This window comes from Diaphorina citri, unplaced genomic scaffold (assembly GCF_000475195.1).
Source record: "Diaphorina citri unplaced genomic scaffold, Diaci psyllid genome assembly version 1.1 scaffold730, whole genome shotgun sequence".
In the NCBI taxonomy this organism is placed as follows: domain Eukaryota; kingdom Metazoa; phylum Arthropoda; class Insecta; order Hemiptera; family Psyllidae; genus Diaphorina; species Diaphorina citri.
Genome location: NW_007378163.1, coordinates 95,890 through 112,539, shown reverse-complemented (window position 1 = coordinate 112,539; position 16,650 = coordinate 95,890). Strand labels below are relative to the sequence as shown.

Here is a 16,650-nt window from a genome sequence, read left to right as displayed (position 1 = left end):
AGAGAAGGAAGAGAGGGATAGGAGAAAGCCAGCCGTTCCGAGAACGAACATTATCCCATCAGGATAAAATCCGCCCCGGGCGGGAATCGAACCAGATAGGAGAAAGCCAGCCGTTCCGAGAACGAACATTATCCCATCAGGATAAAATCCGCCCCGGGCGGGAATCGAACCCACGGCCTAGCGCTTACAAGGCAGACGCACTACCAACTAAGCTAACTAGGCTGGCTACTTCCTAAAGTTAAAGTTGGTATTGGTAGGTACAGGTAGGTATGTAGGTACCTAGGTAGGTACAATAGTTTCCTACCTACCTGCCTATCTAAAAAAAAATATCAATTTCTACCATTACATCTCAAGCGGCCCTGTGGCGCAACGGATAACGCGTCTGACTACGGATCAGAAGATTCCAGGTTCGAATCCTGGCAGGGTCGATATTTTTTTGTTTTTATTATACCTATTATTATTGTTGTTTTTTTTGTTTTTTTTTTTTTTTTTTTTTTTTTTTTTTTTTTTTTTTTTTTTTTTTTTTTTTTTTTTTTTTTTTCTTGTCTATCAACATTTTATATTACCTATTTTTTTTTAATCAGCCGTTCCGAGAACAAACATAACATTGTCCGTTCAGGATAAAAGCCAGCTGTTCCGAGAACGAACATTATCGAGGAATCCGACCCGGGCGGGAATCGAACCCGCGACTCGGCGACTTAGCGCGTACAAGGCAGACGCTAACTAGGCTGGCAGTGTGGACTTGGAGTCTAGGGATCAAAATCAAAAAAAAATATTTCTTCCACGATTTTTATTTTTTGTTCAACCGATGAAAATCGTATCTTGTAAACGGATCCCAGACTGAATTTAAAAAAAAAAAAAAAAAAAAAAAATGTAGGTCTGTACCTATAAGACCTACATATTTCCATTTTTTAACTTTTTTTCTGATATTTACCTACATATTTCGAATTAGATTTTTAGCACGATGAAAGAAGCAGGCTGGGTGAGCTTATATGAGAAGTTGGTCAGTGGATGGTAAAACCCCCGTCATAAAAAAATCATAAGCAAATAATGTTGTGGACATACCAAGTACTCAAATAGGACTAGAGAATCCGATTAATGATTTTCCAAATCTCAACTAATATTAAAGAAGAAAAAAAAATATTGCTTCGCTTCGAAGGAGATTCGAACCAGCGACCGCCGGATTACAAATCCCCCGACCAAACCCCCTGAGCACTAGCTACTAGCTGGTCCTCAAAACCCTGACGCGGTAAGAACATTGATTTTTCAACTTTTGACTTTTCAGAATTTCTACAACTTTTTGATGTTTCTTCCCCTCCTCCTAACCTACTGACCGAATAAGAGAGGGGAGAAACGAATTCCTCACCCTTATTTTCAAAATATGGAGAGAGAGAGAGAGAGAGAGAGAGGGAATGAGGGAGAGGGAGAGAAGGAGACAGGGGACAGAGTGAGAAAAAAGAGAGAGGGAGGAGAGAAAAGCTTTTTTTCTAAAGCTTTGAAAGTTTAAAAGCCCCCTCCAATATGATTAACGTTGTGATGGATGGATTTTGCAGAGTAGAATGGAGTGGAATAGAATAGAATGGAATGGAATAAAATAGATTAGAATAAAATAGAATAGAATAGATGAATTCAATACGTTCCAATGGGAGAGGGAGAAAGGAGATATAGATAGAGATTGCCTTGGCCAATAATTTCGACGACACCGAAGCGAATACAATAGCCCGTCCACTATACCTTTTTTTATTACTATCGTAATAATAAAGGAAGGACGGACTAAAAAGGGGGGAAGAGGAAGGAGAAAGGGGCGAAAAGAAGAAGAGGAAGGGAGAAAAGGTAAAGGTTAGGAGACGAAGAGAGACGAAGGGAAGGAAAATGAGATAGAAGGAAAGGGAAAGAGACGAAGAGGGACGAAGAAAGAAGAAGGTTGTGAAGGTGGGAGAGGGAGACGAAGGTAAAGAGGGGGGATAGAACGAAGAAGGGAACGGGCAAATATGAGGTAATTGGAGAGAGAGAGCGAGCGAGAGCGAGAGAGAGAGAGCGAGCGAGAGAGAGAGCGAGAGCGAGAGAGTGAGAGAGAGAGCGAGAGAGAGAGAGAGCGAGAGAGGAAGAGGAAAGGGAGTGAGAGGGGGAAGATAGGAGGGAGAAGGAAGAGGAGGGGAGGAAAATAAGGCAGAAGGGATGAAGAAGGAGAAGAGAGGGTATTGTGGGTTGTAAAAAATGCTGAATAAAAAGTGTTCCGGCACATAATTGTGGTAAAGGCAAGAGAAGGGGGTATTTATTATGAAGGTAGGTTGGTACATAGCGTAAATACATAAAAGAGTCGTAAAATACATAGGTAGGTACCTACCTACCGTACATAGGTAGGTATATGAAATTCTGAAAGTCACTAAAGTAGAGAAAAAACACGCCAACAGGCCAACACACTCCCAAGAAGCATAAAACACAAGAGAACTGTGTGAAGCTTTTTTTATTCGTTCCGAGAACGACCCTTATCTGTTTAGTATAAAAACGCCACGGGCGGGAATCGAACCCGTGACCTAGCGCTTGCAAGGCAGACGACCTACCCCACAAGCTAACGAGGATAGCAATGTCAAAATAAAACTAGAAAATCTAGAAATATTCTTCGGTACCACGTTGGTTTTAGCTTTAGCGCGTTGTACCTACTTCCTAAAGTTAAAATTGCTAGGTACCTATAGGCAGGTATGTAGGTACCTAGGTAGGTACAATAGTTTCCTACCTACCTGCCTATCTAAAAAAAATATCAGTTTCTACCATTGTCTGCCTTGTGAGTGCTAGGTTGTGGGTTTGATTCCCGCCCAGGGCGAACATTATCCTATCCTAAACTAAGATGAGGTTTGTTCCTAGCACAGGTTTGTCCTGGGTTTAATGAGATTTGTTCTAGGATCTGCTGGCTTTCGCCTAAAAAAATTTCCTTCTCTCTTTGATTTCTGGACGATAAGACTTTAATTGTTACAGTTCCCTATACCAAACCTTTGCAAAAAAATATCTAATTAAGTTACATTACCTTCTCGGCATAAGCTGAAAGTTGACCGAAGCACACCGGATCTCTTTCCCCTCATCGCTATTCTCAAAGAAATCCTTCAACTCCTCTCGCACCTTGTTCAATTCCTCTTCTGGTAGATCTTGAGGATCAAAACCTGTGGGACAGATGATAATAAAATCGTGAACTATCTGTGGTAAAGCAGAGAGCTTCTTCACAACTGGGTTATTGGGTATCATAGCATTACAAAGTGCCTCCTTTACTATTAATTGAATGGGTAAAAGGCAGAGCGGACTGAGTCCAAAAATCGACTTTCTGAGTTATCTATATCGTTGGAAAGAGTGCGAAAAGATTTACTTTTTATACAGGCTGCGAACTTCACTTTAGTGTTGTGTTGAAATGAGAGCAAAACCAAAATGGTTATCTCTATTTAAACCTTAACTAGTCCTATACACTTTGACTCCATTTTTCTCAAAACTCTCTTTTTTTTGGACTTAGTCCGCTCTGCCTCTTAGCCATTCAATTCTCATCTACACGTACCTATCATCAATGTACACTGGTAATGACGCCACTGGTCGCTATTCGATTAAAGTAGCTACTCAATTGTCCTCACGAGGCTGAGTGTACCCTGAACTCCAAGCAAGTCCAGGGGACCAAGGTACAACGGGGGCCAAGGTACGACTAGACACCCTAGGTACCTACACCTACTTTCATGTCTCAAAGGTTAAATGGGTTTCTTAACCTGGAACTAACTTGACTTTGATGTTTGATGCAGGATTCGTAAGGAACTCAGTAGCTTTTTTGTAAAAAAAAAAAAAAAAAAAAAAAAAAAAAACATGTTATAGGTTTTAAGTAGGTACCTACCTACCTACTTAAAAAAAATGTAGGTACCTCGGCACCACTTTCGTATTACATCGAGGCATATTCTTTCATATTCTTTTGCCTGTCCAAGAAAGGAAAAGTTTAGCTAGAAAATTCCCGCCCTGCACGGGATTCGAACCCACCTTTGGGTTGAGCTCTTGACCACTCGGCCACAGAGGCTATCATAAAAATGTGACTCCAAGTACTCCCAGTAGGTAAACAGTCTTCGGAAAAAAATATATGTAGGTAGCAGGTAGGTACTTACCTAATAAATTTAAGGTCGATTTCACTACTCCATTTTATTAGGACTTCAAAACACTTTTGAGATTAAAAACAAAAGGAAAACTAATTTTAAAGGAAAAAAAAAGACCCTAACAAAACTTAAGATAGTAAAGATACCTACATTTTTATCAATGAATGAGGTAAAAGTAGTTTTTTATCATGAAAATTTTTATTATTGTGTTATCAACAGGAAAAAATCACAGCACTTTTTTTTTACATTTTTACCTTTTCAAAAAGGGCAATTCAGGGCCCTCAGACACACATCTATTTATCCTGTTACTATCACTCTACTATTAAATATATTTATTCATTTGTTGGTGTTTTCACTCAGACACTTAACACAAGTCACATAAATAGTAAAACAATAGGTATTTCCCAGTACTTTTTTTTACCTTTTTCTAAAAGGGCAATTTCGGACCAAAAAACAGCTCTACCTATTCAAGTATTTTTAGATTTTTTAGCATAAAATTATTCAGTTATAACTCCCTTATTAACAAAAGAAAGAATTAAATATAAGAATGAAAACTTTTATTTGATTATTTTTAATGCCTTTTTCACAAGAAAAGGGGTAAAAAAAACTCGCGAATTTCGACTCACTCGGTTCGCTCACGTCAAGAGCTTATCGCATACTGAAAGTTCCCTCAAAAGCTGCGCGGGTTTCCGGAGGGGGGGGGATTTCGTAGTCGAGTTGCCTTTTTTCCCCTTGAGGGGGTAAGGAGAGAGGAAAGAGAGGTAGGAGAAGCGCGGGAGGGGAGGAAAGAGAAGAGGAGAGGAACCAATGAGGGCCAATGCAGCATGTGGCCCGCATACACATGGAGGTTGGAAATCCCTGCTCTAGGAAGTCTAGGAGACCTAAGTCACGCGACTCCAGTGTGAGAGGTCGCCATCAGTTTCTTATGCTGGGTCCAGACTTGTGCAATGCAACGTGCAATGCAATGAAATTCGTTAGTTTGGACGTGTTTGAGAAAGTTGCAGCAAAGTTTTTTGAACATTGCAGCAAACGTTTGTGGGTATCCGAGAGGTTGGCGGTTTTCTGGCAAATGTCTTTGATGTGCGTTGCACTAGTTTGGACGTGTTTGCAAAGCATCGTGCAATGCAATGCAAATGATGTACCTACTATAGGCCATTACTAGTTGAGTATCGGTACAAAAATTCTCGGATACATGAAAAACGTTCGCATTCGTCAGATTTGATTTTACTTGCAACGTGCAATGCAAATGCTTTGCACATTGCTTTGCACGTTGCATTGCACAAGTCTGGACCCACCATTAAGGGCGCTAACTCGAAATAATGGGTTTTTGTGATTCAGATACCATTAGATAGAACTCTTTTGTAGCAACTGATGCTAAAAAGCATCATCCTAGCTTTAATAATTAGTTATTGGTTTGAATCGACTCTTTTTTTTCTAAATTGAAGGGTTCTCTTGAAGAAGCTCTTCCGCCCAACTTGAGACAAAATCAGTACATAAAAAAAGCAAACTCTGAGGCTTAGTTGTAGGGACAAACAACCCTAAAGGTTGGTTTAAGTTTATACGAAACTATACTCCATGTGTCAGTACAAGAAGATCCTTTCGAAATCTCCTATTTCACAGAGCGTAGGTAGCACAATTATGATATCAGAGTGGTTTTCTCCGCAAAATCATCGGGAAAAAAGAACTTTTACAAAGTTATCTAGAAAACTTTATTAATATATCAAGTTTTCAAGTACTAATGTACTATATAGCTTTTTTTTTTTTTTTTTTTTAAGAGGTTTGACAGAGGGAACTGTAACTGCTATGGTCTTATCGTCCCGAAATCGAAGAGAGAAGGAAGACAGGATAGGAGAAAGCCAGCCGTTCCAAGAACGAACATTATCCCATCAGGATAAAATCCGCCCCGGGCGGAAATTGAACCCGCGGCCTAGCGCTTACAAAGCAGACGCACTACCAACTAAGCGAACTAGGCTGGCTAATTTCGAGCTTTGTTTTATAATTTCTTGTATGCCCTTACATAGAATTATAAACATAATAGAATCTAAAGAAATGAATAGACAGTAGGCACAGTTTGCTCAGTGAAAGTTTTTCGTGGGGAATTGGCGTCTCCACCATTTAGCTAATTTTGTTGTGCATATTGCATAACTTAGCAGATTCTAGGCTGTCATAGGATTTCCTCTTTTCCTTCTTAAATGCAGCCTAGTTAACTTGGAAGGTTCGTTCTCGGAATGACTCTTTCTCCTTTCCTGTCCTCTTCGATATAGGGACTAAAAGACCTCCACTGTTAGGCCAGCCACACACTATCAGGTAGACCTGACAGGTAAACCTGATCAGGTCCACCAGTTAGGTCTACCTGATACTCCTGATAGTGTGTGTGCTTACCAGGTAGACCTGATAGGCGGACCTTATCAGGTGTACCTGATAGTGAGTGGCTGGCCTTACAGTTCTTTCTGTGAAACTTCAAAAAAAAACTCTTCTCTTGATGGCCTTACCTTGGACTGGTCTAGACCGGTCAGCAGCGGCCTCCGGTGAGTCTAGTGGCCTCCTCTAACATTCTGGTCAGTGTCGGGCCGCCAAAACATGGACGAGGTGAACTGAGCAACGGACGGGCCGACTATTTGGTGGCGGTGAATTTTTATTTATTTATTTATTTATTTTGTCTATCAACATTTTATTTTTTTTTTATTATTATTATTATTATTATTTTTTTTAATCAGCCGTTCCGAGAACAAACATAACATTACATTATCCGTTTAGGATAAAAGCCAGCTGTTCCGAGAACGAACATTATCCAGGAGTCCGACCCGGGCGGGAATCGAACCCGCGACTTAGCGCGTACAAGGCAGACGCTAACTAGGCTGGCAGGACTTGGAGTCTAGGGATCAAAATTTAAAAAGAAAAGTAAAAAAAAAATATTTTTTCCAAGATTTTTAGTTTTTGTCCAACCGATGAAAATCGTATCTTGTAAACGGATCTTTTTCAGAACGCGCCGGCAATCGCAATGCTGCCGTACGTTACTCCTTGCCGTCACGAGTTTGTTTACAAACAGAAAAGTGGTCGCGAAATTTTCAAAATCCGAAAAGTTGGTGGTTTTTCCGGAAAATTCGTGGAAAATCGCTTTTCTTTTGCTAAATTTGTTGAAATTTGCCGACTAAGGCAACTATTCATCTAGTGAAGAGTCTTGAGTTTGTGGGAAGACTATTTCACTTATTCAGTTTCTTTTTGTGATCTTTTTACCCCAGTAACTACCTTGTCTCCACCATGTCAGGGGCAGGCCAAGATTTCTACATCCGCTACTACGTTGGACACAAAGGTAAATTCGGACATGAATTTCTCGAATTCGAATTCCGTCCCGATGGCAAACTAAGATACGCAAACAACTCCAACTACAAAAACGACACCATGATCCGGAAAGAAGCTTACGTACACAAGTGTGTGATGGACGAACTCAAACGGATAATCAATGAATCAGAAGTCATGCATGAAGACGACTCCCTGTGGCCCCAACCAGATCGCATTGGGAGACAAGAGCTGGAGATTGTGATCGGGGATGAACACATTTCTTTCACCACGTCCAAGACAGGGTCACTCGTTGATGTGAATCATTCTAAGGATCCTGATGGTCTCCGTTGTTTCTACTATTTGGTTCAGGATTTGAAGTGTTTGGTCTTCTCATTGATTGGACTGCACTACAAGATTAAACCCATCTAAGCTGCCTCTTGTTGAATTTATTGTGATTCTGGGGAAAGCTGATTTGAGGGTGTCCGTGAAAAATTGGCAAACCTTATTATTACTCGTAGGTACAACCTCAACTTTTAGAGAATCGCGATTCTTTGAACTCGAGAATCGCAATTCTCGATTCTTTTGTAATATTCAACTCTTTGAATCGACTCACTCAATATTTACCCATCCCTATTATTACCCCAGGTATTTGAGTTCAAGTATCACAGGAAACTCAAGGTTTACCTATTGGAAATAATAATAAAATATCTGTTTCTTGTGACCTTTTTCACATTCACCCCAACACTACTTTAAAGTGACAAAGCAAACATCTTGCTCCTGGGAACAGTTTTCAGAGTAATATTGAAAAATGTCCTTGTAATAATTTTGCCTTTTTCATGGATTCCTTCATACTACTTTTGTAAGAAATTAGTTTTATTTTTTAATTTTTTTTACTTATTTCACAGTCATGGTTTGTAAAAATCAGTTTTGTCTACAACTTACCAGAAAATACAGAGAAAGAACACCAATAAGAGATCTGGCAAAAAAAAAAAAAAAACTGTTACAAATGTGAAGACTCTTAGGCTCAGCAGGAGTTGCTATTTTCCAAAAATTATTTGTGTAATTTTAGGTGTTTTTGCATGAACTTCAAGCAAAAAGAAAATAAAACATCAAGGTGTGAAGCCATTAGTTCTCATGTTGATCCTACAAATTGTTCTTTTGACTTGCAAAATACAGTAAGAATCAATGTTAATTTGTGTTGAATAAAATACTGAAATGTTATTTAAACTCTTGAAATAAAATGAACCTGTAGAACTCAAAATGATGTAATCTTACTCAATTTTTTCAAGATTAGGTAATTTACAGATGAAATATTGTGGAGCACATAACATTCATTTCCAAGAAACGACTGAAATTAAGCAAGATTGTGCATAATTTAATGTTGCAATGGGTGACTGGTAAAAAATACCGGAATTATATGCCAGAAATAAAAAGACAGACTTTGTAGGACTCTAAAATGTGAATGATATAATAAGCAAGTGAATATAAAATAAAACATAGTTGATTATGTACCTACGCCTGTACATACTTATTTTGGAAACTAACTTGGGTTTAAGGGCTAATGAAATTGGAGTCTAAATAAGAGCTGTTAATGGACTTAAAAAAAAAAATGTTTCATAGAGCTGTAACAACAGAGGTCTTATCATCCCAGAATTGAAGAAAGGAGGACAGGATAGGAGTACACCAGCTGTTCCAAAAACTCACCTTAGAATGTGATTAAGATAAATAGTTAGAGTTTAGACTATCACACAGTATTATTTGTGTTCAATTTTACATCACGATCATCACTTGAACAGTCCACTAAAATAAGGCCAATGTTTTCTTTATGCATGCAAGATTTGTGCGACAGTGTCCAATTTTGACATCATGATCGTAAAATAGCAGCAGTTCATTCCCAAATTAGGTACCCCTATATTTATTTACATCTCCGTTGTTTCTACTATTTGGTTCAGGATTTGAAGTGTTTGGTCTTCTCATTGATTGGACTGCACTACAAGATTAAACCCATCTAATCTGCCTCTTGTTGAATTTATTGTGATTCTGGGGAAAGCTGGTTTGAGGGTGTCCGTGAAAAATTGGCAAACCTTAATATTACCCCAGGTATTTGAGTTCAAGTTTACAGGAAACTCAAGGTTTACCTAGTGGAAACAATAATAAAATATCTGTTTCTTGTGACCTTTTTTCACATTGCAGACCTCAACACTACTTTAGTGACAAAGCAAACATCTTGCTCCTGGGAACAGTTTTCAGAGTAATACTGAAAAATGTCCTTGTAATAATTTTGCCTTTTTCATGGATTCCTCAAACTACTTTTGTAAGAAATTACTGTTTTATTTTTTTACTTATTTCAAAGTCATGGTTTGTAAAAATCAGTTTTGTCTATGGTCTTTCCCTGAGGCATTTAGAACAGTTCATGGACAGGTCAGTCCTCAAATTTGTAAGGGACGGAGGAAAATAAGTGAAATTTTCAAGAAATAAAGCTCAAAAATCAAATCGGAAAAATAAAAATCACGCAGGACGCAGGCTCGAACCACGTCTTTGCAGTTTTTGAAATTTTGCGCTCTTGAAAAACTGGAAACTTCCGCAGAGGTAAAAAAAAAAAATCACCACAGAGGTGTAACTAATTTCCTTGCCGTCAGCTCATTTCCGTCGTATTTAAAAAGGAAAAAAGATAACGCAAAAAAGTTTTGAGATCGAAAAAGTTCTATACCTTTCTTCCTATCAAATTTAATACTAATACAATTTTTTTTTTAATTTCAAACCTCTCCAAACCAATTTTCCACAAAATCTTTCCAAAACCAATTTATTGGGATCCGAATCGCCCTCGGAATGGCTTACAGATGTGAACGCGCCCTCACAGAGGTAGCACAGAGAGGTATATTTTTATTTTTTATCAATGGCGCGAAATTTGAATTTGAAATTTTGATTTTGTGTGTTGTGTGAGTGTGTGTGTGACTGATAAAGTAATATTATTTGGATAACTGATAAAAACCCTGATAAGGACCAAAGGAAAGGACACTTGTTTGTTCAGTTTTTGATGGACAGTCAATACAAATGATTCATATTCACTGTTTACTCTTATAAGTCAAGTTGTTTTACTAGAATACTAGAAAGTCTGTAGAATGTTGTGAAGTTGTGACATGCCAGAGAGATGGTACACAAATGTTGGGAGTTGGTTTCCAAACTAGCCCCTGTATTTCCTGCAAGAAGTGATCAGGTAAACTCTCAAAACACAGAATTTCCTATAGATGTATCAATTTTTCTAAAATTCTAAATCACGAGGAGGGGAAAGATTTTTTGTTAAAAGGAGTTTTGTGGGGGTAGGATATAAGTAGGTATATCAGTAAAGGGAAGTGTGTTACCCCCAATCTATCTATCTATCATCTATTATATTCAAGTGGTGTTTGACAACTCCTTAATTGGTCATATGCACCACTTACCCCCAATCTAACCAGCTGGCGTTCAACTTTCTTTTGAATTTTCAGATTCGACTCCGAACTGTCCGAGTATCGACACATGAGCAGCTTCCAATGGCCCCCCTGCGTCACCACGTCGAAAATATCGAACCGGGACCCTCGCACGTAGTTCTCGAACACACGAACCACGGCCTTCATGCGGTCATGTATGTGAATGAGGTTGTACACGGGACCAATGTACACGGACCCTTCCGAGTATTTGCCGTAGCGAAATCCGACTGTCTTCTCCTTGGTTTGCGGATGTAAACCTGAGAAACAGAACCAGAATAGATAAATTAGGTTGTTGGAATGTCCCTTCCGGAAGGTTAGTTGAGTTACTCCATGTCTATAGAGGGTCTCTTATCATTTGCAGCCGACTACGCGCTACTCAAAGTCACGCGTCCAATGTGACACGGGCCTTACCGTTGGCGATATGGATTTTACGTTGTTTGAACTACTTACTTTGTATTTATTGATGGGTTCCTGATTTAGATGCATTTTTCCATTCAACATAATACTTACACCAAAAACAAAAAGAAGAGAAACTCACCGATACTTTTTTCCAAGAGGTTTGACAGAGGGAACTGTAACTGTTAGGGTCTTATCGTCCCGAAATCGAAGAGAGAAGACAAGGATAGGAGAAAGTCAGCCGTTCCGAGAGAAGAACACTCAGTTACATGAGATTCGGATATAGACCACCTGGAGATGTCCTACACCTGAGCGCGAGCGCCCTTAAAGTAGAATCCATGGCTTTCATCATGGGACTTACTCTGCCTTGCGTGCTATCGCACGATCTTTTTCTACCGTCATGGAATTCTTGAGCCAGGCAAGCCTGGTCGTCGCCATCTATCGTTCAACCGCCAGTGCTTTGTCGACTCGGTTTACTACCAAGCCGACAAATGAACCTTATACCTTCAGGATAAAATTGGCCCTGGAAGGGAATCGAACTCGCGACCGTGCGCTTACGAGGCAGACGCGCTACCCACCGAGCTAACTAAGCTGGCTACTCACCAATACTAAACTCGCACTTGTTCCGATAGCCTTCCGGCCGTTTACATGGCCGAATCTGATCCAACTGCACTGGCAATCCATTGTTGATCTCCCGCTGTCTATCAAACCACGGCTTGAGAGCTGGCTGGTACCTCTCAATGCTGTGTATCATCTCGACCACTTGCTTGCGCATATCTGACATTTTCAGTTCAAGCTGGGGAAAAAAAATTAAACATTCAATTAACTAAGCACAGGTAAAAGTCCATTCCCACCTGTCATTAAGAAAAAAAAAAATGTGTTGTGTGTAGTGGAATCACTTTCAATACTCTAATTAAGGAGTGCAGTCATGGTCAGGAGAGTTTGACAATGCTACTAGAGATATCATACGCCATTTTGTGTCATTCGGAAAAAATGTGCCGTGTGTAGTGGGAACACTCTCATTTAAATTCTTATAAGCTTTTCTTCATACTTGTTCCTCATAGGGCATATTCCACAACGGGATGGTGCAATCTTTAAGTTTTTCCTCCGTGCACATTTCACTTTGTTTTTGTAGATCTTCAGCAGCTTTCTCAGCCTTCTGCTTCATGATGAATGGATCTGGTAGAGCATTGGCTTTCTGAAAATCAATTTCAACATCATTTGTTTATTTATTTATTTTTAATAAGTTTGGGAGAGGGAACTGTAAATGCTAAGGCCTTATAGGATAGGAGAAAGCCAGCAGCTCTGAGAGCAAACATAAAGTTTGGCCTGGGTGGGAATTGAACCCCTGACCTAGGCCTTACAATACAGGTAGCTAACTTCCAAGCTACGTCTTAATTGATATTTATTGTATATTTTTTTTAGAATGTGATATTCTTCTTAAGGAAAGAAAGTAAAAATTGAACATTTTAATGAAGGGGTAACTAACCACATCAAGAGGTAACTTACCACAGCTGATAGAACTTTTCCCTTGAACCGGTATCCATTGAGTTTGGTCAGGGCATGTTGTCTTGTTTTCTCATCGTAGAATGTTATAAACACTCCCGAGTCATTCCATCGGTTTCGTTTCTTGTTCAGAGGAATCAACTTGCATAATTTTGTATTCAAGAAAGTCTCAAAATGTTTCCGCACCTCCTGAAAACACAAGATGCAGTTTGACAGAATTAGCAACTTCTGTGTACCAAGAAGTGTCACACTAGACTTCCATTTCAGAAGTCCCACATTTGATTCCCACCAAAGCCTCTTAGTGCACTCAGTTTCTTGGTACCTTTGAATGATTTTTTTTTTATATATATTATTAATTAAATACCTAAATACTGAGTGCTGTGTTTAAAACTCCAATATCTGACTGATGAAAAGATTGAATTCTTACCGAAATCCCAAAATATTTGGGCAGACCTCTGACAATGATCTTGTACACCCACTCAGCCTCTTGGTACCTTTGAATGATTTTTTTTTTTTTTTTTTAATTAATTAAATACCTAAATATTGAGTGCTGTGTTTAAAACTCCAATATCTGACTGATGAAAAGATTGAATTCTTACCGAAATTCCAAAATATTTGGGCAGGCCTCTGACAATGATCTTGTACACTTCCGATGTAAAATCTCCCCGCTTGCTATAGGCAAACTCTTCTTTATTAGCATCTGGTTTCTCCTCCGTATTATCTTTGCCTTGGTGTTTACGTACTTGGTCGGGAAGGAGGTGACTAACGTGAGAGAGATCCAGTGGATGGCTTGCTTGAATAGAGGTAAGTTTGAGAAGATGACCTCTTTGTAACTTGATGTTACAAAACTGATTTGACAGCAACGCAGTTCAGAGAAGCTTTGACTATTTGATATGGTCATGAGCCTATTGGATTCCCTGCTTCATGTGATGCATGTCAGGATTCACTCTCAACCATGCTATTAACTGCAAGAAAGGAGGTTTAGTCCAAAGAGATCACCACCAACACAGAAATGTATAGAACTTTGTAAAATATGAAGCCGAGACAATTTTTGCACTGTATGTATCACCATTTTCGCAAACGAGCGACCAAAGCTGTGTCTTCCACTGACCAAGATGTAAGCGGGGACAGGAAAAGAAAGCTGGATGAATTGGAAGAATCAAATGGAAACGAACAACAAAAGAAAGTCAAAGAGGAAGGAGAAGATGGAGAAAAACAAAAGGAAGAAGAAACCTAATGAAGAAAAAAATTACCTTACTAGAAGAATAATCTATTCATCATCAGCTACTTGAGCAGGTTTGGGCTCAGGAGGGTGATTTCTCTTGGTTGACAAATGAGGCTTCTCTTTGCTGATTGCTCGAGATCTCAATTCCTCTTCAATAGCTTTGTTGACGTTCTTAGAGATGGCTCTCTGAATTTTAGCTGCTTCTAGATTTTTGTTTTTCTTGGCTTGAACTGGACGATCTAATCAAAAAGAAATACAAAGAATTACACTGTTCAAAGTAATGCACAGAGAAAACAAGATTTTAGATCAGGTGTGCACAAACTGCGGCCTGCCAGCTCCTTTTGTGCTGCCTGCAAGCTCATTTTGATTTTTAAGAAAAAAAATCAAAAACAAAAGACAAATGTGAAGAAAATAAAAATGTCTTAAGAGAATTTTTATCATTATTTTGAAAGTAGATCAAATTCTTCAAAAATTTTGCCTGCGGCTCTCTACTTTATTTTGCACCTTTTAGCAGAGCTTCAATGTGGAGAAAAAAATATGTAGAAGAGGATCTAAGAATTAGATAGGTACTTCAAAGATTAATTATTGACAAGCACAACAGATTTTGAACTTTGATCAGGCTGTGTTTTTGAAAGGTGGAACAAAATTTTCAGAAAATTGCCTTTGGCGCTATAATTTACTTTCTGATTTTTGTGGGGTAAATTAGCTAAAAAATATGTCAAAACTAATGAGCTTCGGACACATTATTTTTGAAATAATATATAAGTATATAAAAAAAAATTGCCTGCAGTGCTATTTATCTTGTTTCATTTTCATTAAAACTAAGGGAGGGGGTAAGTACCCCCCCTCCTCCCCCTAAGATCAGATGCCGTCTACAAATGAATGTGGCCCACGGCCAAACTTTTAAGGTCCAATGCGGCCCCTCTTCCACATTGTCTTTATTGTCTCCATTGCCTTCTTTAATTTCACTGCCTTCTACTTCTTCTTCCTTTTGTTTTTCTCCATCTTCTCCTTCCTCTTTGACTTTCTTTTGTTGTTCAAAGAAGAAAGGATACCAGAAAGCCTTTCGGAAAAGAAACCTTATCTGTTCAAGATAAAGTTTGCCCCGGGAATTGAACCCACAACCTAGCGGTTACAAGGCAGGCTACGTTCCAAGCTAACTAGGTTGGCAAGTATCAAACTGCAAGGCCAAATTCCCGTGTTTTCTCCACACGCTCAGATAAATATTTGAAATACGATGAGAAAACAAGACAACATGCCCTGACCAAACTCAATGGATACCGGTTCAAGGGAAAAGTTCTATCAGCTGTGGTAAGTTACCCCTTGATGTGGTTAGTTACCCCTTCATTAAAATGTTCAATTTTTTACTTAAGAAAAAATATCACATTCTAAAAAAATATATCAACCAGCTCAATTAAGACGTAGCTGGAAGTTAGCTACCTGTATTGTAAGGCCTAGGTCAGGGGTTCAATTCCCACCCAGGGCAAACTTTATGTTTGCTCTCAGAGCTGCTGGCTTTCTCCTATCCTATAAGTCCTTAGCAGTTACAGTTCCCTCTCCCAAACTTATTAAAAATAAATAAATAAATAAACAAATGATGTTGAAATTGATTTTCAGAAAGCCAATGCTCTACCAGATCCATTCATCATGAAGCAGAAGGCTGAGAAAGCTGCTGAAGATCTACAAAAACAAAGTGAAATGTGCACGGAGGAAAAACTTAAAGATTGCACCATCCCGTTGTGGAATATGCCCTATGAGGAACAAGTATGAAGAAAAGCTTATAAGAATTTAAATGAGAGTGTTCCCACTACACACGGCACATTTTTTCCGAATGACACAAAATGTCCTTGTGGGCAATGTAATTTAAACCTGAAAATGCCCATTTTCTCTGTGGCGTATGATATCTCTAGTAGCATTGTCAAACTCTCTTGACCGTGACTGCACTCCTTAATTAGAGTATTGAGAGTGATTCCACTACACACAACAAAGAGAAGCCTCATTTGTCAACCAAGAGAAATCACCCTCCTGAGCCCAAACCTGCTCAAGTAGCTGATGATGAATAGATTATTCTTCTAGTAAGGTAATTTTTTTCTTCATTAGGCACTTTAACACTCTTGTGTTGTTTGTACTCACCCCTCCTGTTTGAGATCTTGGTACTGAAAAAGTCTGTTTTATCCATTAACAGTTGCTTTTGTTCACTATGATCCCTGCAAGTGAAACAAAAACTAATTTATAATTCCTTTATTTTTCATCCCCAGATATCTTCTGTTATCTTGTTCCTAAAATCAAATACAAATTTGACAACTGAATCAGTTAAACAATATCCAACGATGGCAGACACTGACATAGTTCCTACCGAAGCTGTGTCTTCCACTGACCAAGATGTAAGCGGGGACAGGAAAAGAAAGCTGGATGAATTGGAAGAATCAAATGGAAACGAACAACAAAAGAAAGTCAAAGAGGAAGGAGAAGATGGAGAAAAACAAAAGGAAGAAGAAGTAGAAGGCAGTGAAATTAAAGAAGGCAATGGAGACAATAAAGACAATGTGGAAGAGAATGAAACAAAGGAAGGTGATGAAGGCAAAGATAATACGGAGGAGAAACCAGATGCTAATAAAGAAGAGTTTGCCTATAGCAAGCGGGGAGATTTTACATCGGA

General features: G+C 38.8%; 2 protein-coding genes, 1 long non-coding RNA gene and 1 other non-coding gene across 5 annotated transcripts; 3 read left to right on the top strand and 1 right to left on the bottom strand.

Moving 5' to 3' along the window:
* Positions 1-355: 355 nt before the first annotated feature.
* Positions 356-428, top strand: Trnar-acg. The gene has a single exon. It is a non-coding gene; the product is annotated as a tRNA-Arg (tRNA).
* A 2,593-nt stretch (positions 429-3,021) lies between these two features.
* LOC103511598 (tRNA (uracil-5-)-methyltransferase homolog A-like) lies at positions 3,022-14,353 on the bottom strand. Its single transcript, XM_017445056.1, has 8 exons — positions 14,320-14,353; positions 14,055-14,230; positions 13,366-13,614; positions 12,770-12,955; positions 12,312-12,458; positions 11,864-12,056; positions 10,858-11,121; positions 3,022-3,158 (listed from the first exon to the last, which is right to left on the bottom strand). The coding sequence occupies exons 1-8, from the start codon at positions 14,351-14,353 to the stop codon at positions 3,022-3,024; spliced, it is 1,386 nt and encodes a 461-aa protein (XP_017300545.1).
* Positions 7,170-9,694, top strand: LOC103511593 (protein mago nashi homolog). 2 transcript variants are annotated; one of them, XM_008476319.3, is made up of 2 exons: positions 7,170-7,760; positions 9,344-9,694. In XM_008476319.3, the coding sequence occupies exons 1-2, from the start codon at positions 7,377-7,379 to the stop codon at positions 9,407-9,409; spliced, it is 450 nt and encodes a 149-aa protein (XP_008474541.1). In that variant the 5' UTR covers positions 7,170-7,376; the 3' UTR covers positions 9,410-9,694. The 2 variants fall into 2 exon arrangements, with proteins under 2 accessions (XP_008474541.1, XP_026681124.1); XM_026825323.1 differs by lacking the exon at positions 9,344-9,694 and having other exon boundaries at positions 7,173-8,658.
* Positions 14,354-15,224: 871 nt separating the features above from the next.
* On the top strand, positions 15,225-15,742 carry LOC108252679. Its single transcript, XR_001809565.2, has 2 exons — positions 15,225-15,302; positions 15,609-15,742. It is a non-coding gene; the product is annotated as an uncharacterized LOC108252679 (long non-coding RNA).
* Positions 15,743-16,650: the final 908 nt, after the last annotated feature.

What these genes read in the sequence shown, in the direction of transcription:
- LOC103511593 (XM_008476319.3), top strand. Translation starts at nt 7,377, where the DNA reads ATGTCAGGGGCAGGCCAAGATTTCTACATCCGCTACTACGTTGGACAC. An exon ending in TCCGTTGTTTCTACTATTTG is followed by an intron (nt 7,761 to 9,343) that starts GTTCAGGATTTG and finishes TTCTACTATTTG; the next exon opens with GTTCAGGATTTGAAGTGTTT.
- LOC103511598 (XM_017445056.1), bottom strand. Translation starts at nt 14,353, where the DNA reads ATGAGCTTGCAGGCAGCACAAAAGGAGCTGGCAG. An exon ending in CTGAGCCCAAACCTGCTCAA is followed by an intron (nt 13,615 to 14,054) that starts GTAGCTGATGAT and finishes CTGTCAAATCAG; the next exon opens with TTTTGTAACATCAAGTTACA. An exon ending in CCAAATATTTTGGAATTTCG is followed by an intron (nt 12,956 to 13,365) that starts GTAAGAATTCAA and finishes TTGTGTTTTCAG; the next exon opens with GAGGTGCGGAAACATTTTGA.